The sequence below is a fragment of the Nerophis lumbriciformis genome, linkage group LG17 (assembly GCF_033978685.3).
Source record: "Nerophis lumbriciformis linkage group LG17, RoL_Nlum_v2.1, whole genome shotgun sequence".
Classification (NCBI taxonomy): domain Eukaryota; kingdom Metazoa; phylum Chordata; class Actinopteri; order Syngnathiformes; family Syngnathidae; genus Nerophis; species Nerophis lumbriciformis.
In genome coordinates, this window is record NC_084564.2 from 13,540,001 (window position 1) to 13,567,043 (window position 27,043).

General features: G+C 37.0%; 2 protein-coding genes across 7 annotated transcripts in view; both read right to left on the bottom strand.

Moving 5' to 3' along the window:
• The window catches only part of LOC133614516 (neurobeachin-like), a 726,573-nt gene extending 707,354 nt beyond the window's left edge, over positions 1–19,219 (bottom strand). For both annotated transcript variants that reach the window (XM_061972518.1, XM_061972517.1), the window contains exon 1: positions 18,597–19,219. In XM_061972518.1, coding sequence (XP_061828502.1) covers positions 18,597–18,833 — 237 coding nt within the window. In that variant the 5' untranslated portion in view covers positions 18,834–19,219. The remainder of the gene's footprint in view (positions 1–18,596) is intronic.
• Positions 19,220–25,922: 6,703 nt separating this feature from the next.
• The window catches only part of stard13b (StAR related lipid transfer domain containing 13b), a 242,765-nt gene continuing 241,644 nt past the window's right edge, over positions 25,923–27,043 (bottom strand). For all 5 annotated transcript variants that reach the window (XM_061972527.1, XM_061972526.1, XM_061972529.2 and 2 more), the window contains one exon: positions 25,923–26,739. In XM_061972527.1, coding sequence (XP_061828511.1) covers positions 26,622–26,739 — 118 coding nt within the window. In that variant the 3' untranslated portion in view covers positions 25,923–26,621. The remainder of the gene's footprint in view (positions 26,740–27,043) is intronic.

Below are 27,043 nucleotides of genomic sequence, written 5' to 3' on the forward strand. Positions count from 1 at the left end.
AATGTAGAAGTTACTCAAAATAAATAAACAACCCAACCAAAAGATGCAGCAGCTCAATTAAAAAACTGTACTTAAGCCACATTCTTTTTTTTTTTTTAGTACTGAACTCTTAACACTCATTTGTAAACAATAACATGCTTATTATACAAACAGTCTTTGTACACCTTTAACACAGATTTTTACACTGTCTTCAGAGATTGAAATTCAGAAATTCAAGTATTTCATATACATATATATATACATATATATATATATATATACATATACATATACATATATACATATACATATATATATACATATACATATATATATACATATACATATATATATATATATATATATATATATATATATATATATATATATATATATATATACACACATATACATATATATATATATATATATATGAAATACTTGACCTGGTGAATTCTAGCTGTAAATATACTCCTCCCCTCTTAGCTACGCCCCCAACCACCTCCCGAAATCGGAGGTCTCAAGGTTGGCAAGTATGCATATGGGACGCGAGTCACATTGTTGTCTTATGTCAGCGCCGGAAGTAGTAAAATCAGCCGTTCACCTGGCGTTTTTTTTCCTGTGTGATAAAAGAAGAGGTTAAACGGGGAAGTCCTTTAGCTGTCGCCTTGTTTTATCATATATTACTACCTTTGCACAAGTCAATGTTTAGTTTTGTATTCCCAATAAATCAACACAAAATCCGTACTTTGGGCAATGTTCACAGACTTTAGTATTTGGCTTGTCAGCTTCTCATCGCAGGCGAGCGATGATGATCATTGACTCGTGGTTAAGGAGGAGTTGTTTGATGATGGATGCTAGAAAATTAACGATACATTGCAACAATTAGCCTTAACGCATTGTTGCAGCTCCATGACTTTTGAGCACGTCACGCAATATGCGTTTGCGAGACGAGCAGCAGGAAGTAAAGAATGACTGCCACCATTGCGACACAGCCAGTGCTCAATTTGTAAAGCAGACATTGCTTTGCATGGCAGTATGTCTGACGTGGGAGCATTCGAAGCGGAAGCATGTGGAACATCTGGAGAATGCGGTCTCCGATTCTCTTTGGTAAGATAGCCAGCTAACATGCTTTTACTAAGGTATGCCAACAACAGAGAGAAGAAGATGTGTGAAAAATAGCTTTTAAATATAATTTTAGTCAAAGACCGCTTCCTAAAACTTTGTATATATACACTTCATCATCACAAAAGCTATTTTCTTTTTGAGGACGCTAGTTAGCTTTGGTGGTGTTTCGTTGTTATTGCTGCTATTTTGACTGCTCTTTGTTTACAATTTTTTAAAAAGAGCATCACTTTACATGGCCTTGCTTTTTTTTTAAATGGCCAAAAGTTATATAGTTATTTTTTTTGCAACAGCCTGATGAGCTGCACAATTACAGTATAAATACATATTTTTGAGTGATATTATTGATAAAAAACACAAGCCTAAAAATATCTCGAGCTACATTCACAAGGCGATGGCTATATATTAGAGCAGTGCTTTTCCAACCTTTTTTGAGCCAAGGCACATTTTTTACGTTGAAAATATCCAGGAGGCTCACCACCAGCAGAAATCATTAAAAAATAAAACTCCGTTGACAGTAAAAAGTCGTTGTCGCAATTGTTGCATATTACTTTAAACCATAACCAAGCATGCATCACTATAGCTCTTGTCTCAAAGTAGGTGTACTGTCACATCACACCATGACTTATTTTGAGTTTTTTGCCGTTTTCCTGTGTGTAGTGTTTTAGTTCTTGTCTAGCACTTCTATTTTGGTGGCTTTTTCTCTTTTTTTGGTATTTTCCTGTAGCAGTTTCATGTCTTCCTTTGAGCGATATTTTCCGCATCTACTTTGTTTTAGCAATCAAGAATATTTCAGTTGTTTTTATCCTTCTTTGTGAGGACATTGTTGATTGTCGTGTCATGTTCGGATGTACATTGTGGACGCCATCTTTGCGCCACAGTAAGTCTTTGCTGTCGTCCAGCATCCTGTTTTTGTTTACTTAGTAGCCAGTTCAGTTCCGTTCTGCATAGCCTTCCCTAAACTTCAATGCCTTTTCTTAGGGGCACTCACCTTTGTTTATTTTTTGGTTAAAGCATTAGATACCTTTTTACCTGCACGCTGCCTCGCGCTGTTTCCGACATCTACAAAGCAATTAGCTACCGGCTGCCACCTTCTGATATCGAAGAGTATTAAACGGTTACTCTGCCGAGCTCTAGACAGCACGACACTCAACACATAATTTGCAGACTATAATTACTGGTTTGCAAAAAATATTTTGAACCCAAATAGCTGAAATTAGATAATCTCCCACGGCACATCAGACTGCATCTCACGGCACAGTGGTTGAAAAACACTGTATTAGAGCCACTCATTAGGTGTATGCTTCATAATCCCATTAGTCGACTAATCGCTAAAACATCTATCAAAATAGTCGTTAGTTGCAGCCCTAATGCAAAAGTGACTTTTTATGATGTTATAATAGTAATAGGTGTTCCTTCCTAGAGCATGTTTATGAGCACCAATGTGAGAGAAATCTATAACCTCTGTTTACTTCCTATATAGGAGATGCACTTAGACACTTTAGAAGTTGTTTATTTCAAGATGTCACGAAGGAAAAAACCTTCTCCGTCATAGACAAAGATGACACTTCAGACCTACCACTAGCTAGATGAGCCCGTCCCACCAAATGTACGTGTGCTGTGGTGAAATGACAAGCATTTAATGCCAATGGGTACTTGCACAGCAGCTGTATTACAGTGTATAGGGGCTCATTAACGGGGCGGTGCTGCTCTTACAGCACCTCCACAGCACGGAATCATACATGTACCTTTCCATCTGTCAGAACTGTAAAAGCAGCTTCCCAGGGGACCTACAGTATATAATAGGCTATGCTAGTATGGAATGAACCTTAACGGACAAAAATGAACCTTTTGTCCTATAGCTGGAGGTGGGCAAGGAGGTGACAGGGAACTTGTACCAATTGGACTTCTGACCCTGACTACCTCCCAGCTTGCAGCCAACGCTATTCAGTTCAGGTCATTTATATATTTAATTTAGGGCTGGGCGATATTGCCTTTTTTTAATATCGCGATATTTTAAGGCCATATTGCGATACACGATATATATCTCGATATTTTTGCCTTAGCCTTGAATGAACACTTGATGCATATAATCACAGCAGTATGATGATTCTATGTGTCTACATTAAAACATTCTTCTTCATACTGCATTAATATATGCTACTTTTAAACTTTCATGCAGAGAAGGAAATCACAACTAAAAAAAAAATCACTATTTTTTTCCATACGGTGTTGATCCGGAAATGTTTGCCTCGGCATTTTGATGGTGTGGATATGTGGCACCAAACGGAGATATTGACGTGCGGAGTAAGCCCTCTTCATTGTCTAGCGGGTGACTTTTCAAATGATGCTACATATTAGCAGTGTAGCAGAGTGTCCTGGGTTCGCCTATACAGTGTACTTATCTAATAAAATAGTAAACGGGAGACATTAGAGCAGGTTCGGTAGCCACCGCTTCTTTAATGCCAACATCACACACCTCCTTCCACAACCACACACACCCTACGTCACAGTCCTACGGCAACAACTATGGAGGGACAAAACTCCTCCTCCTTACCGAACACACTCAGGTAACTTGGGACAACCTGAACTGTTTGTTACAGCAGTAATGCTACTTTTTATAGCAACGCTTTTGCCCCACACTTGACAAATTACGGTTGTCTGTTCGACATCTTCCCACTAGAAGCCAAACCACCGCCAGACGATGGACCCCCTGCTGTTTTTCTTGGGAATTAATTCTTCCTTCATTTGTTACCAGATTCGCACCTTCTTTCTCTAGTATTACCGCTAGCATCACAGCTAACGTTGGCCATGCTGCTACCACACTGCTCGGGGAGGGCATATACGTATGTGACGTATGTCTTGACAGTATGTGACGTGTGTTAGAAGGTGCGCTTGTCTGTCTGTGAGAAGGACAGACAGGAAAGTGCGAGGAGAGCCTGTATTGTAATGCCCGCAGCTAAAAGCAACTGCGTGAGAACGTATACTCGATATCCCGATATAGTCATTTTCTATATCGCACAGAGACGAACCCGCGATATATCGCGTGTATCGATATATCGCCCAGCCCTAATTTAATTCATTAAAAAAAGTCAAACAAAGGAATTAAATGAAAATGAATCAATCAACAAAGTAAAATGTGAATGAAAAGGAGCACAAATAAGTTAAAAATGGATATAATTTGCCCACTATTTTCACAAATACAACAACTGACTTTCAATGTTGGCGACTACAAAGCCATATTTTCATTTTACAACAATTAACCAATAATTAATAAAATAATTATTCACAGTCATATCTTTTCATCGTCATGATTTTTTTATTTTTTATTTTATTTTTTTAAATTAAAATCAACATAGAAAAAACACAAGATACACCTTCAACTAGTGCATCAACCCAAAAAAAACCTCCCTCCCCCATTCACACTCATTCACACCCACTCACACAAAAGGGGTTGTTTCTTTCTGCTACCAATATTCTGAATCCCACAACATGGACAACACGTCTGCAAGGGACACAGTCCCTGAAGCACACATGATTGTATGTGCTGCTGGTCCACTGACATTTTCATTAATTACTATTTTTTATGTAATTATTTTTATATTGTTTTACTTTCTTTTTTTATCCAAGAAAATGTTTATCTTATTTTTTATTAAAAAGGACCCTATCTTCACCAGACCAGGTTGTAAATGAAATTAGATTTGTTTAAAAGGGCTTTTAAAACCAGGTCCAGACCACACCTTCATTCATGTACACCGGAAAAAAAATTAGGGAACACAACAGATTGCGTATAATATATAAACAAAATTACATTTTCAAAAAAAAACATTTATGTACAGTCCAGGTTATGTCCAGGTCACTCTAATTAGGGAACACAACAACAGATAGCATATAATCTATAAACATAATTACACTTTCAACATAAGCATTTGAGGACTTCCCATCTTTTTTTAAATGTTTTTTGGCATCATTATCGTTTTCAACCATGTAACTTTCTAAAGTTAAAAAATACTGAATAAATGTTTTAAAGAAAGTAATACTAAGTGAATATCTGTTTTTGGCCTTAAAAATAAACCTTTTACCAAATACTATAATTAAATTGATTAAATGATGATTGTCAATGAACTCTCCCAAAATAACAGAAACCACATCAAGCTTCATAAACAAACCAATCCTTAAACACATTTTTTCAACTTCCACCCAAAACAAAGACACAATATGACAATACCAAAACAAATGTAGGGTGGATTCAGACTCCTGACAACAAAATCGGCAGTCATCTGACTCTGTCATATCCCATAATTTTAACTTTTTTTTAATGCAGAAAGATATTTACATAGTTTTATTTCACTGTCAAGATTGTTTCCATAAACAAACACCTCTGATTTAAATACTTATTTCCATTATCACTTTTCTAAATCTAGATTAATTAAAGATATCGGTTCCTTTCAGATGATATTTATTTTCTCTTTTTGCAAATCTGTTTTGAATGTTGTTTGGTAGAATTGTTACATGTACTTTGTACATGATTTTTAGGATATTATACTCTGCCAGTTCATGAAATTTTAATAAATTTAACTGTTTGAATATTGGGTTTGTGGGTTCCCTGTAAGGAGGTAGTAAGTAATGAGGTTGTGTGTTGTCAGTGTCCACGACAGTCGTTGACAAAAGCAGCAACCATTTTTGGGCAGTGTAACTAGATCAGATCAAAGAACACCACATATTGATATACAATAAAGTAGTCAGTGTATAATTTGTACAGTATAGCAGTACAACTTTACAAGCAACTATATATCAACAAAGCATTATTTTTGTGTAAAGAGCTGGCAACACAAGTGAGCATCAATATAATTGTGTCTTGCCTACAACCAACCATGGTGCATGTAGGTGTCATAGTCCAAGGGTGCATGAGTGCTTCCGGCGCCAGGGAACTGTTGTTCATTAAGGGTGGGGAAGCTCCACAAACACATTGCAACTCAACACCACTGTATATAAACATGATGCCGGATGACATTAGAGAGAACCTGCAGTAAGATTACTGCCTTAATTAGAGCTGTCACCACACGCTATCTATACGAGAATGATTTATGCTAGTGCCCTTTAATTAGCACAAGAGGTGCAAACCTGCATTCAGCCTGTGAAACTCAAATTAACACATACCGTATTTTTCGGAGTATAAATCGCTCCGGAGTATAAGTCGCACCGGCCGAAAATGCATAATAAAGAAGGAAAAAAACATATATAAGTCGCACTGGAGTATAAGTCGCATTTTTGGGGGAAATTTATTTGATAAAACCCAACACCAAGAATAGACATTTGAAAGGCAATTTAAAATAAATTAAAAAATAGTGAACAACAGGCTGAATAAGTGTACGTTATATGACGCATAAATAACCAACTGAGAATGTGCCTGGTATGTTAACGTAACATATGGTAAGAGTCATTCAAATAACTATAACATATAGAACATGCTATACGTTTACCAAACAATCTGTCACTCCTAATCGCTAAATCCCATGAAATCTTATACGTCAAGTCTCTTACGTGAATGAGCTAAATATTATTTGATATTTTACGGTAATATGTTAATTTCACACATAAGTCGCTCCTGAATAAGTCGCACCCCAAACTATGAAAAAAACTGCGACTTATAGTCCGAAAAATACGGTATGAACATACTGTATATGCATTTTACAAAAAGGTCATGTTTACTACTTAGGAGTATTTTCTAAGCAATAAATAAGGCCACAAAGAAGAACATAGTTTTGAGTTGACATGATGTTGTAGAAAAATCACCAATCCATCATTGAGTCATAACTAGATGAGCCTCTCTAATGCTTGTAATTTGGAGCCTTAAGTGCCCCAACGTATTATCTGTGCACAAAAGATTGGAATTCCCACTCAAAGAACATTAAAGACTATATTTGGATTCAAAGCCACAACATTAAAACACCTTTTTACAAAAAAAACTAAAAAATATTCAAACTTGGATCTTTTCTAGGTGTTCTAAGGGAAAAGGGCAGAAAACAGCCATCTAATACTTGCCAAATTGGACCCCATGAGATACGGTTAGGGATCTTTTATGATGTTCAGACTTACTTTCAACTTCAAAAATAACCTGAATTTAGCATGCAGGGAGGATATAATTTTACCGCATGTTTAATTTTCATCTTGCTCTACTGCGCTGTTTACAATAGCAAGTATTACTTACGCGCCGTTGTGATGTAATATAGAATACAGAATGCTTTTTCATTTGGTGGAGTGAATAGAAATTATAGGCATGCTACCCTTGTGTAGTCAACCGTGTCAAAGAGCTAACAAGCCCTTGTTAATTGAACACGCCATTAAAGCCTTGTGGCTTTATGAATTACACCTAACGGGATTACGTTGGAAGGCAAACATGCAGAAGGAAGATGAGGAGCGAGAGACAACTTTGATGTACACAGTGGAGCAAAAGCAAGCAGATTGAAAAATTCGAAAACCAGATGAGAGCCTGACAGATGCATTCAGAATCTTTCATCTTGACAATCCATTGCTGACAAAAAAGGATAATGTAAAAAAAAAAAGAAGAAGAAAAAAAAACATATCTAAGGTGTGCATACAAGATAAAGAAATACTGTATGCTCAAAACAGACATTTAAAAACGTCCGATTCAAATGTGTTCTATTGGATCACTCTAAGCAACAATAAAGTACCAGTGGAGTGGATAAACAACTTGCCTCTATATTGAAGCTATTATCATATACATCTGATTTATGACACAAAAGACTTCCAAAGTTTGTGAAATAGTACAGTAGATATGACCAAAATAGTATCAATCTCACAGAGATTCCCGAGCCATTTTGACAGTTAATGAGGAAGTCATTCACGTGATCCGTGACGAAGCGAGAGGAACCACAGAGCCCGTCCCCATCAACAACAATACTAATCAAGCAGACTTTGTGAGAGCCAACAACAATTACTTTTAGACAAATGATGATCCAGAACATTAGCATTTTGAGCCTGAACAAAAAGAGGATGAGCGGTAAGTTTTTTTAGCCGAGTGCTAAAAGGATACAGCAGCATTGCTAGGTGCTAAACATACAAACTACACCGCTGCTGCTCACTGCTCCCCTCACCTCCCAGGGGGTGATCAAGGGTGATGGGTCAAATGCAGAGAATAATTTCGCCACACCTAGTGTGTGTGTGACAATCATTGGTACTTTAACTTTAACTTAATAAAACAAAAACGCTCACGTAATTCCGTTTAGATAAAGATTAAATCGCAATCCTCACGAAGGGTTAAAAAAAGGTGCCGCAACTAGCATCTTTTGTGTCTTTTTTTGCCATCTCGGGGGATGTCAAAGTCGACCAGCCTTTCGGTCCTTCGCCACAGAGATGCATAAATTATAATCTAGAATTTACTTTTAGCAAGTTTGTGACAAAGCATAAGCAGCCGCCGGCTTAGTGTGTAAACAATAGCAGCGTAAGCTAGCGTTAGCTCACTGCTATCAATGTGCCGCTAAAATGGTCCGTCTTCGTTGGCGCTTATAATAACAATAGCTCTCATATTTTTAAAATGTTCAGGTCACGACATGTAAATGGAGTATTGTTGGCCGTTTCCAGATGTTTTCGATCTGTTGACTTAGATGTTAGCTATTTTTTTACGATTTTGAATGGATCACAAAAGCCAAACATATGTGTTCTTCTCTTACATAAGGATTGTAAATAATAGACAACACATATCTTTCCAATGTTTGCGTATTTCCAGTATGACTGATCTAAAAACATGGTCAGGGTGCAGAAACAGTATTGCACTGACTTAAAATTTACGGAAATTGCCAAAGATATTCGAAGCGCAATATTCAAAATAGCTGACTGAATTTGTGGCATTTTGTGATGTTTGGACGGTATGTTTACATACTTTGCGGATTTTAAATACAATTGGATATGGTTTCATGGATACAACGAAACACAAATGAGCATATAAAGTCAACTTGTTTTTCCACTCTACAGGTACTTTAAGCCTGAGAATGTTATCTTGAAACGTCCATACTGCGCCTCGGACGAGTTCAGATAACCAAGTAAAAGGATTTTCCAACACATCATTAAAAGAAGAAGGTTAGAAGTGAAAATCGATTGGCGAAAACAATCAACAGTATAAAAAGTGACGACTGTTTGATAGCGACACTAAATATTTCCAAAAAACATCAAGGGATTGGTGAAGCCTTGTGAAAACCACTCATGAATCGATGGAGCAAAGACTTCAATTTGCAAGGGAGCACAAAGTTATGACTGTACAATTCCAGAGCAAATAAGTGCTACCATTAAAAGGTTATGTCAATACAGTAAAACATTACAGTTTGCTTTGTTCGGCTTTGTAGTCTGTTAATCCTTTAGAAGCAGAAGAGAACTTTGCCACACAATACAGCGTAAAAGAAGGAGTGGGGAAAAATATCAATATGGCACTATTAGGGATATAACGGTATGAAAATGTAATGTCCCGGTTATTGTGACCAAAATGATCATGTTATTATTATCGCGGTATTATTGAATGTGCTCAAAAAGTATATATGCGCTAAAAATATTTTGTCCTCATTTTTTTGTAATAACTAAAATTAATTTATATGATAGAAAACCCACTATTTTGCATGTTTTGTGTTTCTTATGCTTCACTAATAGTGTTTTAGTCCTAGTAATTTATCCGTTTTAATGGTTAAGCGTTTATTGTTTTAAATATTGGTTTGTACTGTAGCACTTTAAGATTTATTTCAATGAAAAGTGTGTAACAAATAGTATATACTCTACTATTATAGTTTTTTTCTGGCAGGTGTTGTGGTGTCCTACTCTGTTCAACGAACCCTTAAAATCATCGTAAAGACACCTTTGTCTCGTTTTCCTTCGAGTATAAGACAATCACTCTGTTCTAGGAGAGCACAGCTTGTAGGTTCAGTCTTTATAATTGACTATCTTAGTTGCTCAGGCTTTAATGTATTTGTATACATTTAGATTGGGGTATGTAGTTTTTTTAAATGGGAAAGACGTTAAAATAAACATTGATTGATATTGTCGCTTGTTTTCATGTTAGAAATGAATGTAGAAAGCTGGCACCACTCGACCATGAATTTATCACAGTGCAGTTATCCATTACAGTATTTTGGTAATATTGTTTTTTAAATGATAATACTAATCGTGAGTTTTACCACGGTTATCTTTAATACCGTTTACCGTTGCAACCCGAGGTACTGTATATCATGATACTTTTTGTAACGATATAATATTGATTTCTTTCCAATGATGTTTTGGACCAGGGGTCACCAACCTTTTTGAAACCAAGAGCTACTTCTTGGGTACTGATTAATGCGAAGGTCTACCAGTTTGATACACACTTAAATAAATTGCCAGAAATAGCCAATTTGCTCAATTTACCTTTATTCTATGTTATTATTAATAATTAATTATATTTATCTTTTACGGAAGGTTTTTTGTAGAGAATAAATGATGAAAAAAACACTTAATTGAACGGTTTAAAAGAGGAGAAAACACGAAAAAAATGAAAATTACATTTTGAAACATAGTTTATCTTCAATTTTGACTCTTTAAAATTCAAAATTCAACCGAAAAAATTTGAATCTTTTTGAAAAATTAAAAAAATAATTTATGGAACATCATTAGTAATTTTTCCTGATTAATATTAATTTTAGAATTTTGATGACATATTTTAAATAGGTTAAAATCTAATCTGCACTTTGTTAGAATATATAACAAATTGGACCAAGCTATATTTCTAACAAAGACAAATCATTATTTGTTCTAGATTTTCCAGAACAAAAATTTTAAAATAAATTCAAAAGACTTTGAAATAAGATTTATATTTGATTCTACAGATTTTCTAGATTTGCCAGAATATTTTTTTTTAATTTTAATCATAATAAGTTTGAAGAAATATTTCACAAATATTCTTCGTCGAAAAAACAGAAGCTAAAATGAAGAACTAAATCAAAATGTATTTATTATTCTTTACAATAAAAAAAATAAATTTACTTGAACATTGATTTAAATTGTCAGGAAAGAAGAGGAAGGAATTTAAAAGGTAAAAAGGTATATGTGTTTAAAAATCCTGAAATCATTTTTAAGGTTGTATTTTCTCTCTAAAATTGTCTTTCTGAAAGTTATAGGAAGCAAAGTAAAAAAAATAAATGAATTTATTTAAACAAGTGAAGACCAAGTCTTTAAAATATTTTCTTGGATTTTCAAATTCTATTTGAGTTTTGTCTCTTAGAATTAAAAATGTCGAGCAAAGCGAGACCAGCTTGCTAGTAAATAAATACAATTTAAAATATAGAGGCAGCTCACTGGTAAGTGCTGCTATTTGAGCTATTTTTAGAACAGGCCAGCGGGCGACTCATCTGGTCCTTACGGGCGACCTGGTGCCCGCGGGCACTGTGTTGGTGACCCCTGTTTTGGACCGATTGTAACTCAAAGACAACTTCTTCACCTCAGTTCTGCAAAGTATGGCAGTACTGCAACTTCGCTGTGTGAGTTTAGTGGTGAACAAGGCACAAGAAGTTGAGAGCTAAAGTAGGGGCTTTTTTTTTTTTTTTTTTTTTTTACATTTAAGTGGCAATGGCAAGAAGCATGATCTAGTTTATGTTGCAGTAAATAGAAATGGATCATTTGAATTATATTGTTTATGACTCAGTTTGTCCAATGAATTATTACAGTCTTCTAGAGTACATATACACACAAATTGGATTGGATTTAAAATGTATCAGTAAACTATGTAGAATATCTCAATATACAGTGGTAACTCAAATTACGAGTACATTGCGTTCGTAAATCAGAAGAATTATCTCAAATCAGCCACACCCATTGAAATGAAATAAATATAATCCGTGCGTGGCCCTCCAAAACACAATGTTAACATGTACCATATTTTTCGGACGATAAGGCGCAATTAAAATCCTTTGATTTTTACAAAAATCGACAGTGCGCTTTATAACCCTTCATAATAATGTACAGAATATTTCTGCTTGTGCTTACCGACCTTGAAGCAATTTTATTTGGTACATGGTGTGGTGATAAGTGTGACCAGTAGATGGCAGTCACCCATATAGGATACATGTGGTTGACGGCCTCTGTTCAATAAATGACTGGCAAGTACAGGTTACAAAAGCAACACCAAAACGTTGATGTTTCATTGAGGATATAGAACATTATAGAAGGCTCTCAAAAATCTGTCAAAATGTTTTTTTATGACTTTGGTTAGCTTCAAATCCGCACTGTTTGATGGATTGTGGGCGCAATACAGCTATCGTAGTCAGACGCGCTGTGCTTCAACATGCGGGTATTATTATGATATGTGTGTAAGGACGCCAAAATGGCACCTATTAAGAGACATGTTATCTGCGTTTTGTTTACCCATTATGCAAAACCAACTTTCTACGTATTGGTTCCTGCTGTTGTGTATTTAGGATCTGCATAAGTCCCGAAAATTTGCACACGCCAATGAAGCCCGCGTCGTAGTCAATAAGCTCCTTTTTTTTCTCTATCCTCTTGTTATGGGGTATTCATTCTCCACTGTTGCCATTTCTAATATTACAGTAGCATACAGTTCTAACTTATTTCTGTCAGTAGACTCGCTACGGAAGCACTAAAAACTACCGGTACAACAAAGATGGCGGGGAGAAGACACTGTCGAAATGGAGCCACGTAAATAAGAGCGCCCTCAAAACGGCGCATCCTGAAGAAACGTTTAAAAGCGACCTTAAGATGGTCTGTAAAACAATCTATGCAACATTTTGACCACAAAACCACCATTACATGTTATGTAGATCACGAGGAAATGTTTTAAATGTAGAAAAAAAAAATCATAATTAGAAATGTCCGATAATATCTTTTTTTTTATTATCGGTATTGTTTTTTTGTTTTTTTTTAATTAAATCAACATAAAAAACACAAGATACACTTACAATTAGTGCATTAACCCAAAAAACCTCCATCACTCATTCACACAAAAGGGTTGTTTCTTTCTGTTATTAATATTTCTGGTTCCTACATTATATATCAATATATATCAATACAGTCTGCAGGAATACAGTTCGTAAGCAAACATGATTGTGCGTGCTGCTGGTCCACTAATAGTACTAACCTCTAACAGTTAATTTTACTAATTTTCATTAATTACTAGTTTCTATGTAACTGTTTTGATATTGTTTTACTTTCTTTTTTATTCAAGAAAATGTTTTTAATTTATTTATCTTATTTTATTATTATTTTTTAAAAGTACCTTATCTTCACCATACCTGGTTGTCCAAATTAGGCATAATAATGTGTTAATTCCACGACTGTATATATCGGTTGATATCGGTATCGGTAATTAAAGAGTTGGACAATATCGGAATATCGGATATCGGCAAAAAGCCATTATCGGACATCCCTAATCATAATATGACCCCTTTAATGTGCCTTATAATCTTTTCGTCTTTTTTTTATAAAAATAGACCTGATAGACCCACTAATTGGCAGTGCGCCTTATAATCCGGTGCACCCTATGGTCCCAAAAATATGGTAATATACCTTTTTGGAAAAAAAACAAAAAACTTTTAGATATGAAATATAGTTTGAAAAACATTACAATAACGTGTACTGCAAACAACTACTGTAGTTATAAGATATCATGTAATATCATTGTTCAGCTTTTATTCGTTAATCGTGTTACAAAAAAGTAGGTTAGAATAATACATAATGTTGGATATAGAGAACATACAAACCCTAAGATCAAAAATTTTAAAGTTCAGTGATTTGGTAAAATTGCAAACAGCTAAAATGATGTACAAAGCAAACTATAACCTGCTACTAACGAATATACAACAATTCTTCTCAACTAAAGAGGAGAAATATAACAGAGGACAAAATAATTTAAAACATTTGTATGCACGTACAACACTTACAACCTTTAGCATATCTGTATGTGGAATTAAATTATGGAATGGATTAAGTAAAGAAGTTAAACATTGTACTGATATGATCCATATTAGTGCTTACAAAGTACAAAGAAGAAGAATTATGAGAAATACTTTCAACCTTATTGAAAGTAAGATATTCTTCATCTCAGTATGTTAATAATGACTGAATTAATTTATATATTACAAAACTTTTGTGTATACTAATTCACAGATGTTATTTTATTACCTTATTTTTCGGAGTATAAGTCGCACCGGAGTATAAGTCGCACCTGCCGAAAATGCATAATAAAGAAGGAAAAAAAACATATATATATATCGCACTGGAGCCCGGCCAAACTATGAAAAAAACTGCGACTTATAGTCCGAAAAATACGGTATATAAAAAGGTCAGTAAATGATTCTATATAATTGTAAACGCTCTGAAGTGGGAAAGGGGTAGGATTAAATAAGCTTTGCTTCTTCCTACTCCTTTTCGGACATGATATTAAGTGAAATCATATGAAATTGTGTGATGTATTATACTGTAAGTGTGTTCATGTTCGAAATAAACTAAAAAAAAGAAAGAAAAGACTGCTGTAGGTGTACCCTATGGGCTGCTTCTCTGTCATCTAACAGAAGGAACTAGAACATTGCTGTTTATGTTTCATACGGATGTATTTAAGTGCCAGACCGGAGAAGTCAGTTGACAACAAGCGATTAGTTCAGGTATGTTTGTGTACCATAGGTAATGCTCATCCATCCAATTTGTTGAGTCAGGCCTCGACAGAACAAACTGAAACATAGCAAACGGCACTTGCAGCTTCTCAATATTTTAATGGATAAATGTTTGTCGTTTGGACATGTGTGACTGCATGCTGCAGAGTCTGGCTGCGGCTTGTGCGATGCGGACTTGACAGTGCTGCAGCGAGCTTCTGATCGGGAAAACATATTTAATGGTTTGTTTCCCCGATTCCTTTCCGTCGCACTAACTTTCTCAGTTCTGGTGGTTGGTGGGCAGGATTTCAAATGAGCACGTCAACGGTCTATTCAAAACGTATGTTTAGTTCTTTTGTAAACTAAGCAATGTGTATCAATATACCACACTACTGCTCAAACGGCACAACATATGGTACAAAAACTACATTAACCGGTGGCAAAAATGTCCTTAACTCAAATTATGCCCACAATTTGAAGCATAGGAATAAGCCGGGAAACAGCTTGTATCTCAAATTACTCGTAAATTTGAGGTACCACTGTATTGTAATACATCGCTATATTGTATCGTGAAGTCTTTGCCAATACGCAGCCCTACGTAAAAGTAACAAAATGCTGTTCTAGAAAGCCATTGACGCAATGTTGCAATCCTACGGACTTTATTTTTTATTTTTTTTAAAGCCTTGTATTTCTAATTTATCTACTTTTCCCTTACTAACACTTTTGTAAAAACGAAATATTTCTGCCTTTGAAAGGACTAAATATTTAGTCATTTTCAAGCAATTGTAAAGAACTTTAAAAGATTTAAGGGGAAGGAGGGATCAAATTAGGGATGTCTCAATCCAGGTTTTTGCACTTCCGATCCGATACCGATGTTTTTGCACTTCCGATCCGATACCGATACTGGCCGATACTGGCCTATCAGAGCATGTATTAAAGTTATTTAGCCTACTTAGTTGTCAGATTCATGTTGAAAAGGGTTTTAGTACTCTTGATAACAACTAGCTAGCTGAATTAGGTGAGTTTGAATAATACACAATGGTTGGTAACAAGAAACTGACCTGTTTATTCAAGGATAAACACAAAATAGACAAAATTATACATGACAAACAGAAATGGCATCATTGAACTAGGGCTGGGTGATATGGCCTTTTTTTAATATCGCGATATTTTAAGGCCATATCGCGATACACGATATATATCTCGATATTTTGCCTTAGCCTTGCATGAACACTTGATGCATATAATCACAGCAGTATGATGATTCTATGTGTCTACATTAAAACATTCTTCTTCAAACTGCATTAAAATATGATACTTTTAAACTTTCATGCAGTGAAGTGAATTATATTTATATAGCGCTTTTTCTCTAGTGACTCAAAGCGCTTTACATAGTGAACCCCATTATCTAAGTTACATTTAAACCAGAGAAGGAAATCACAACTAAAAAAAATCACTATTTTTTTCATACGGTGTTGATTTGGAAATGTTTGCCTCGGCATTTTGATGGTGTGGACGTGTGGCACCGAACGGAGATGTTGACATGCGGAGTAAGCACTGTTCATTCTCTAGCAGGTGACTTTCCAAATGATGCTACATATTAGCAGTAATGCTACTTTTTATAGCAACACTTTTGCTCCACACTTGACAAATTACGGTTGTCTGTTCGACATATTCCCACTTGAAGCAAACCCACCGCCAGACGATGGACCCCCGGCTGTTTTTTGGGGGAATTAATTAATTCTTCCTTCATTCGTATAACCACTCGCACGGCTGCGCTAGCACCACAGCTAACGTTAACCATGCTGCTCCCTCTCGCGAGGGCGTATACGTATGTGACGTATGACGTGACAGTATGTGACGTGTGTAGAAGCTGCGCTTGTTGTCTGTGAGAAAGACAGACAGGAAAGAGCGAGTAGAGCCTGTAGCTAAAAGCAACTGCGTGATAACGCATACTCCAATATCACGATATAGTCATTTTCTATATGCGCAGAGACAGCTGACATTTTTACCGGTAACTTTTAATTCACATGGCCGTATTAACGGTTAGGACACAGACCTGTGGATGTGTTGAAGGTGTGCTGGAAAATGCGGAACGGAAATTAGGGACCGGCAGAAAAGTGGAATGTATTATTTAAAATCGGTGCGTTGGAAAACACGGACCGGAGTTTTTTTTTTAAACTGGTTCTGGATCGGCATTTTCCCATGCCTTGCCGATAAGCATTTTTTGGCAAATATCGGCGGCCGATCCGATCCAAATATCGGATCGGGACATCCCTAGATCAAATATACACTATTGCCAAAAGTATTTGGCCACCCATCCAGATGATCAGAATAAGGTGTCCTAATCACTTGGTGTATAAAATCAAACACTTAGGCATGGAGACTGTTTCTACAAACATTTGTAAAAGAATGGGCCGCTCTTAGGAGCTCAGTGATTTCCAGTGTGGAACTGTGCACCAGTGCACAAAGCAAGGTCCATAAAATACATGGATGACAGAGTCTGGTGTGGATGAACTTGACTGGCCTGCACATAGTCCTGACCTGAACCCGATAGTACACTTTTGGGATGATTTAGAACGGAGACTGAGAGCCAGGCCATCTCGACCAACATCAGTGTGACCTCACCAATGTGCTTTTGGAAGAATGGTGGAAAATTCTTATAAACACACTCCGCAACCTTGTGGACGGCCTTCCCAGAAGAGTTGAAGCTGTAATACATACTTGCCAACCTTGAGACCTCCGATTTCGGGAGGTGGGGGGCAGGGGGTGTGGTTGGGGGCGTGGTTAAGAGGGGAGGAGTATATTTACAGCTAGAATTCACCAAGTCAAGTATTTTATATATATATATATATATACACACATAAAAAATAAATACTTGAATTTCAGTGTTCATTTATTTACACATATACACACACATAACACTCATCTACTCATTGTTGAGTTAAGGGTTGAATTGTCCATCCTTGTTCTATTCTCTGTCACTATTTTTCCAACCATGCTGAACACCCTCTCTGATGATGCATTGCTGTGTGGCACGCACAAAAGTGCTTTCATCAAATGCACTAGATGGCAGTATTGTCCTGTTTAAGAGTGTCACAACATTACTGTTTATGGCAGACGAACTGCTTTACGGTAGACAAAAACGTGACTGCTGTTGTTGTGTGTTGTTACCGCACTGGGAGGACGTTAATGAAACTGCCTAACAATAAACCTACATAAGAAACCAAGAACTCGCCCTCGATCATTCTACAGTTATAACGTGATTGGGCAGGTACGCTGTTTATATTGTGGGTTACACCGAAATTCAGACGGACTCAGGTCCGCCTGAAATTCGGGAGATTTTCGGGAGAAAATTTGTCCCGGGAGGTTTTCGGGAGAGGCGCTGAATTTCGGGAGTGTCCCGGAAAATCCGGGAGGGTTTGCAAGTATGCTTTAATAGCTGCAAAAGGTGGACCGATATCATATTGAACCCTATGGGTTAGGAATGGAAATATGTGAGTCAAGGCAGGTGGCCAAATACTTTTGGAAATATAGTGTATAATGTCTGAGGTTTTAATAGCAGTTTTTGTGTGCACGTAATTTTGTGTCACAAAAGTGTCCAGAGGGGAGAAGATTAGAGTAGTTGGCACAATTGTTAAATTTGCCAGCAAAAAGAAAGTTTTGTGAAAGTTGAAAATGATCTTTATGTAATCATTTGCCTTCATCACTCAGAACTGCAAATTATGTTTAAATATTCACTCTACCCCTCTTGGCACATTTAATATAAATTATTGAGTGTATTGTTTGTGCAATAACACAACAAAGCACACATTTACTTATAAAAAGCATGAAAAAAAGAAGATGACTTACCAAATTAAGGACAGTTTCAACTATATCTCGGTTGCTAACCTCTCCAGCTTGAATTAGTCCAGTGAGAACGAGAAATTTGGTTTTAATGTCACGAATTGGCACAGAAGGGTCGATGATGCCAGCGGGGAGCACCAGTGAACCTGCGCCGGACATCGCTGCTGTTTCTGCGCCTTGAGCTGCGTGGTGCCTGTGACCTGGCGGAGGTGGTCGGCATGTGATGGGCACCGAGCCCGGCATGGTGCCTCGTTTCGCCGGTGGCGTCCACCCGAGCTGAGCGACCGTCCGGGGCTGCTTTTCAGACAATGTCCCAGCGGAGCTCCAGAAGAGTACCGGGAAAGAGAGGAGAGAAAGCCCGTGGGGAGGAACCACTGCGTAAAGCCTGGTCTGTCAATCCTGGGGGGTCCGGAGTATGCTGCCGGTGCCAGTCGGTGAACTAACCCGCACCGTGCTCCATCCCACTCAGCTGGATGTCATTCAATGGGTCGGTGATGCTTTTCACGCCCCCTGTCGGCTGCTTTATGAAGCGTCCGGCGCTTCAGGTTCCATTCACTTCAATTTGTAGCACCGAATAGTCAATGTAATCCATAAATAGCTTAAAATCATGGTAAAATTAAGCTTTAAAAGTTTAACAAAATGTTTAATTTAGGTGATTGATTATTGAGGAAAATGCTCGCTTTAATCATAACACCTGTTGTGACTTAGAGGGCTAATCAGCCCTTTGTGGCTGTGACGTCATCTAACTTCCGGCCTGGATCCAACCAGAACTTCTTACTTTCGGCTTTAAATGTCGTTTTATGAAAGTAAGGCCTACATTTTATGATTGGCTTAATAGTTTAAAAATCATCAAACAAATCTTGGACGATGATTAAGAGTACAAAATCCCTTAAATTTGTTAAAACATTTAAATTGATTTAGGTAGCCCTTTTTTTTTTTTTTTTTTTTTTTTAAATGTTTTATTATTTAATACTCTATCTGCATTTGCTTTTGTTTTCTTTCCTTGACATGTTTCGCTGATGTTGAAAGTGCCTTGACTTTTGTGTGCATTATAAATGTATGTTTGTTGTTCAATAAAAAAAATATAAATAAAATAAAAACCTTCCTACTTCCGGTTTGCTAAAAACATGCTGCTTGAAGCTTTAAAACAAGAAACAACACCACACAAATCAATAAAAAGAACAAGATATAAAAGTGCGTTTGTTTTGTTTGACAATCTTAGTGCTAATAACAATTTCCCTTGTGGATCAGAATAATTTCCCTTGTTGATCATTAAATTGTGTCTAAGTCTAAGTCTAATGTATGATGTTAGCCTATTGCTAATGTATGCTAATTTATGCTGTGGTAGCCATCATGTTTAGATGGCTATGGTTGTGGTTCTTATTGTGTGAGGAGATGGACTATTACACCCAGGATAGAGATGGGAATCCCTGTTTAACAGCCCATAATATTTTATTACCCCAGGGTTAGCCTGTAGGTTGTTTGATTTGTAGGGTGTAAATTAGGCCAGGAATAAAGATGCCACCAGATACAAAACGAGCTAAACTAGAATATACTTGAGAACAAAGGATACTCAAACTGGGTTACGCGGGCTCCATTTAGTCTGGTGTCTATTCCTACAACTGCACTGAATGATGTACAAACCCCGTTTCCATATGAGTTGGGAAATTGTGTTAGATGTAAATATAAACGGAATACAATGATTTGCAAATCCTTTTCAACCCATATTCAATTGAATGCACTACAAAGACAAGATATTTGATGTTCAAACTCATAAACTTTTTTTTTTTTGGCAAATAATAATTAAATTAGAATTTCATGGCTGCAACACATGCCAAAGTAGTTGGGAAAGGGCATGTTCACCACTGCGTTACATGGCCTTTCCTTTTAAAAACACTCAGTAAACATTTGGGAACTGAGGAGACACATTTTTTAAGCTTCTCAGGTGGAATTCTTTCCCATTCTTGCTTGATGTACAGCTTAAGTTGTTCAACAGTCCGGGGGTCTCCGTTGTGGTATTTTAGGCTTCATAATGCGCCACACATTTTCAATGGGAGACAGGTCTGGACTACAGGCAGGCCAGTCTAGTACCCGCACTCTTTTACTATGAAGCCACGTTGATGTAACACGTGGCTTGGCATTGTCTTGCTGAAATAAGCAGGGGGGTCCATGGTAACTTTGCTGGGATGGCAACATATGTTGCTCCAAAATCTGTATGTACCTTTCAGCATTAATGGCGCCTTCACAGATGTGTAAGTTACCCATGTCTTGGGCACTAATACACCCCCATACCATCACAGATGCTGGCTTTTCAACTTTGCGCCGATAACAATCCGGATGGTTCTTTTCCTCTTTGGTCCAGAGGACACGACGTCCACAGTTTCCAAAAACAATTTGAAATGTGGACTCGTCAGACCACAGAACACTTTTCCACTTTGTATCAGTCCATCTTAGATGAGCTCAGGCCCAGCAAAGCCGACGGCATTTCTGGGTGTTGTTGATAAACGGTTTTCGCCTTGCATTGGAGAGTTTTAACTTGCACTTACAGATGTAGCGACCAACTGTAGTTACTGACAGTGGGTTTCTGAAGTGTTCCTGAGTCCATGTGGTGATATCCTTTACACACTGATGTCGCTTGTTGATGCAATACAGCCTGAGGGATCGAAGGTCACGGTCTTAGCTGCTTATGTGCAGTGATTTCTCCGGATTCTCTGAACCCTTTGATGATATTACGGACCGTAGATGGTGAAATCCCTAAATTCCTTGCAATAGCTGGTTGAGAAAGTTTTTTCTTAAACTGTTCAACAATTTGCTCATGCATTTGTTGACAAAGTGGTGACCCTCTCCCCATCCTTGTTTGTGAATGACTGAGCATTTCATGGAATCTACTTTTACACCCAATCATGGCACCCACCTGTTCCCAATTAGCTTGTTCACCTGTGGGATGTTCCAAATAAGTGTTTGATGAGCATTCCTCAACTTTATCAGTATTTATTGCCACCTTTCCCAACTTCTTTGTCACATGTTGCTGGCATCAAATTCTAAAGTTAATGATTATTTGCAACAAAAAAAAAATGTTTATCAGTTTGAACAACAAATATGTTGTCTTTGTAGCATATTCAACTGAGTATAGGTTGAAAATGATATGCAAATCATTGTATTCCGTTTATATTTGCATCTAACACAATTTCCAAACTCATATGGAAACGGGGTTTGTATATATATATATATATATATATATATATATATATATATATATATATATATATATATATATATATACATAAATGGGCATGGGGGTTTGAGGGTTCTGCGCAGTATCTTGGCTGTTCCTAGGACTTCGCTCTTCTGGACTGAGGCTTCAGATGTTGTTCCTGGCATATGTTGGAGTCACTTTCCCAGTTTGGGGGTTACTGCCCCGAGGGCCCCCACTACCACGGGGACCACGCTAGCCTTGACCTTCCACATATATATATATATATATATATATATATATATATATATATATATATATATATATATATATATATATATATATATATATATATATATTGGGAGTCTATATGTTGTAATATAGATATGTTAATCACAATAAAGTCAAAAACCTATTTAAGGTTTTTAAATGTGTTGTAAAAAGCTGTATGCATTAATTAGTTTTTTTTTAGTGTATGTTTACATACCAAGTGTGTGTTTAGGGTGCATTGAGGACCCAAAATATGGCGCTACGCCCTTAAATGTTCACCAATGCCCGATGAAAACAGTACAAAGATTTAGAAAAAATGGTCTTCCTATTTCCCAATGAGTATGTGTGCTGCAAAACAGTGGTGGTTGTATAAAATTGCCTCTGACAGCTTGATCATATTCCTGTCCATTGCTGTGACAGACTGCCAGAGGACAGGCTTGCATCTCGTGACCTCATTAAGGTGATCTGTGTCAACACAGTTTAGGAAAGGAAGGCAGACATATTGTAGTGTTTGCAAGACCCAATATGACAACTGCAGTGCGGCTTTTTTTGCTTCATTTCACTTCAAGTAAAGCAGATAATCGACTATTTGAAGGGATCACCGGCCATTAGGCAAACTGTCAGCACGTTGTTATTTTAACTAAAGGTCCTCTTTTATTCGATGTATCCTTTTTAGGGTGCTATTTTTTTGGACAGTAATATGACATCTAAGGGCAGATCATGTAAACATTAACAGCATCCTTGGCAAATTAAGACAAATCATCAAGTGTTTCCTCCATGTGACCAGTAGAGGTCCCCCTCTTCCCAATTAGTGCCTGTAATGGGCTTGTAAAAGTCTATTTACAATAAAACAACACAGGCTGATTTATATTTTCCTTTTCCTTTGTCATTTTTTGCTGTACTTTGGCCCTATTTTTTGTGTGCTACTCCACTATACTTGATTTTTCACAGGATATGTTTCTATGTTCAATTAAAAAATGACAATGTCCAATTCTTTCACAGGTGTGCGATACACCGGCAGGTTTTTCCACAATACCCCAACGCCATCGTCCTTTATTTTTTAAAGGGCATAACAATTTTGGATTCATATTCTTTTTGTTTTTTTTTGTTTTTTTTTGCTCAAATCTTGCTCAAATACCAGACATGTTTGTATTTGTATTTAAAACATCTGAATGTCTTTTGATTAAATGTCACAATTTGTAATTAGTGTATATTTGCATGAGTTTTTTTTTACCCATTTAAACCTTTCTCATTCTCTGATCAAAAGTGTTAAAAAAAAACAAAAAAAAACATTACATGTGTGATATTTTGTTTTCTGATTATTATTATTAATAATGTATTATTATTATTTATTTATTTATTTAATTGACGTATCTGTAAATGGCTGTTTCTTTCTGTTGGGGGGCGGGGCGTGACACCGTTGGGATATAAACAAAAAAAATATTTTGACCATGAATTGATGAACGTGGACTTAAACGAGTTGAAAATCTTATTCGGGTGTTTCCATTTAGTGGTCAATTGTACGGAATATGTACTGTAGTGTGGAATCTACTAATACAAGTTTCAATCAATCAAACAAAGGACATTTAGGGCAGACAACAGATATAGGATGTATGCAAATATGATGTAATGGATAGGAATGTCTGATGCTGGAAGTCAATAAAAGTTAAATGAAAAAAAAAAAAAAGGATTATCAATCTCCTTATTAACAAAACAACAATGTCAAGCTGAACTGTCAACGCGCGTATACAAAAAAGTCAATTTGGTGCTCTCAAAAACGTTAACAACCATGTTGCTACAATAGTAAAAAAAAAAAAAAAAAAAGGTAAAATTGGTTGACCTTGCTGCCCGCGAATGTTTTTGGCATGCACCCTACAAGAGGAGGCGAATGCATTCAAGGCAAAGACTTGGTGCGGAGAAGAAAGTGGGAGAGAGGGAAAGAGAGAGGAGGGGGCGGGCAGGAGGGGCCGGGTGTTACTACTCCGAATGAGAGTGCTCTTTTTTTTTTACAGGGTTTTCTTCTTTTCCGTCTCCTCTCCAAGTCTAAGTCCACAGCAATTCCCTCCTTCTTTACAGGCTGGTTTGTTGGCTTTTTTTTGGACCCATATTACAAACCCCGTTTCCATATGAGTTGGGAAATTGTGTTAGATGTAAATATAAACGGAATACAATGATTTGCAAATCCTTTTCAACCTATATTCAATTGAATGCACTACAAAGACAAGATATTTGATGTTCAAACTCATAAACTTTATTTTTTTTTTGCAAATAATAATTAACTTAGAATTTCATGGCTGCAACACGTGCCAAAGTAGTTGGGAAAGGGCATGTTCACCACTGTGTTACATGGCCTTTCCTTTTAACAACACTCAGTAAACGTTTGGGAACTGAGGAGACACATTTTTGAAGCTTCTCAGGTGGAATTCTTTCCCATTCTTGCTTGATGTACAGCTTAAGTTGTTCAACAGTCCGGGGGTCTCCGTTGTGGTATTTTTGGCTTCATAATGCGCCACACATTTTCAATGGGAGACAGGTCTGGACTACAGGTAGGCCAGTCTAGTACCCGCACTCTTTTACTATGAAGCCACGTTGATGTAACACGTGGCTTGGCATTGTCTTGCTGAAATAAGCAGGGGCGTCCATGGTAACGTTGCTTGGATGGCAACATATGTCGCTCCAAAACCTGTATGTACCTTTCAGCATTAATGGCGCCTTCACAGATGTGTAAGTTACCCATGTCTTGGGCACTAATACACCACATACCATCACAGATGCTGGCTTTTCAACTTTGCGCCTATAACAATCCGGATGGTTCTTTTCCTCTTTGGTCCGGAGGACACGACGTCCACAGTTTCCAAAAACAATTTGAAATGTGGACTCGTCAGACCACAGAACACTTTTCCACTTTGTATCAGTCCATCTTAGATGAGCTCAGGCCCAGCGAAGCCAACTGCATTTCTGGGTGTTGTTGATAAACGGTTTTTGCCTTGCATAGGACAGTTTTAACTTGCACTTACAGATGTAGCGACCAACTGTAGTTACTGACAGTGGGTTTCTGAAGTGTTCCTGAGCCCATGTGGTGATATCCTTTACACACTGATGTCGCTTGTTGATGCAGTACAGCCTGAGTGATCGAAGGTCACGGGCTTAGCTGCTTACGTGCAGTGATTTCTCCAGATTCTCTGAACCCTTTGATATTATGGACCGTAGATGGTGAAATCCCTACATTCCTTGCAATAGCTGGTTGAGAAAGGTTTTTCTTAAACTGTTCAACAATTTGCTCACGCATTTGTTGACAAAGTGGTGACCCTCGCCCCATCCTTGTTTGTGAATGACTGAGCATTTCATGGAATCTACTTTTATACCCAATCATGGCACCCACCTGTTCCCAATTTGCCTGGTCACCTGTGGGATGTACCAAATAAGTGTTTGATGAGCATTCCTCAACTTTATCAGTATTTATTGCCACCTTTCCCAACTTCTTTGTCACGTGTTGCTGGCATCAAATTCTAAAGTTAATGATTTGCAAAAAAACCCCCAAAAAAAACGTTTATCAGTTTGAACATCAAATATGTTGTCTTTGTAGCATATTCAACTGAATATGGGTTGAAAATGATTTGCAAATCATTGTATTCCGTTTATATTTACATCTAACACAATTTCCCAACTCATATGGAAACGGGGTATGTAAGCAAAATAACGAGAGAGGGACTGCATAAACAGGATGTGACGCAGGAACTGCGCAGGAAGTGATGTCATCAAAATGGCAGGACACACAGTGAATGAATGAAGGCACAGGTTCAAATAGAGGGCTTCGTGAATCGTGGTTCCACTCTATATGAATGTAAGATTCGTTAAAAAAAAACAACTTATTTTATTATTCAGTTTTATTTAAAAACAAGCGTGTCTTTTGTCGTCGGCGGCACGGTCAAGTACCCTAAAAGCAGGCATGATCAAGTCACACCTTAAGTCATTCACAACCGTAGGAGGTCAAAGTTGAAAAAAACAAAAAAGACATCAATTCCAAAAGCAATACTGAAGTAAAACCAGTTTACATGTTTGCAATACAGGCAGACTGACAGGATGGCAAATCAATATATAGGAAACAAACATATATACTGTACTAATCCCTTCACAAATATCCAATATACACGTACAGTATATTCACACATTTATGTACACATACACAGGACACTTGTGTGTACCTCATAATAATAATATAGCTTTTAATCTTAAATGATCAATATGTACATGCTTCCCAGAAGCATATAAGAGCTTGAATGTCTTAGACATTGTATATCACAACAGTTATGTATTATTATATACACAGAAGTTTACACGATGGAGGTTTTTCTGATATCAAAGTGAGTTAAGTTGCGATTCAACATTGGCAGGATGATTAATTTCCCAAGGAGTAAATATGCTCAACACCTATAAGATGTCCTCATGTGTTACTGTGCAAATGCAGAGGAGCTCAACATGATCATAATACAAAATATTTTAAAAAACATATTACATTAACTGTGCCATAGTTTGGGGGGGGGTCCTATCTTTGTCTTCACAATGTTTCAGATTTTGGTCTCGGGACCATCTGTGATGAGCGGCTGAAAAGAGTTGCGGATGCGAGCGGCTTCCGCCGCACAAAGATGGCCGAATGTTTTGTTGTACCATTCTGGAGTTCTTCCCCTGGAACAGAAGCAAGATTATAGATCAGTGGTTCTGGAACTTTTATTCACCAAGTACCACCATAATCAACAATATTAAAATACAGGAACGTAGTAGGCCTAAATATTCATTAAAAACAAGGTCAACATTTTATTTAGCAAGAATACAGTAAATTCCGGGCTATAAGCCTCTACTTTTTTTTCCTACGCTTTGAACCCTGCTGCTTATAAAACAGCGCCGGTAATTTATAGATTTTTCTTCGCTAACGGTCATATTGCAAATATTTTTCATTAAAACACATGCAAAAACACTAAACATGTGCATT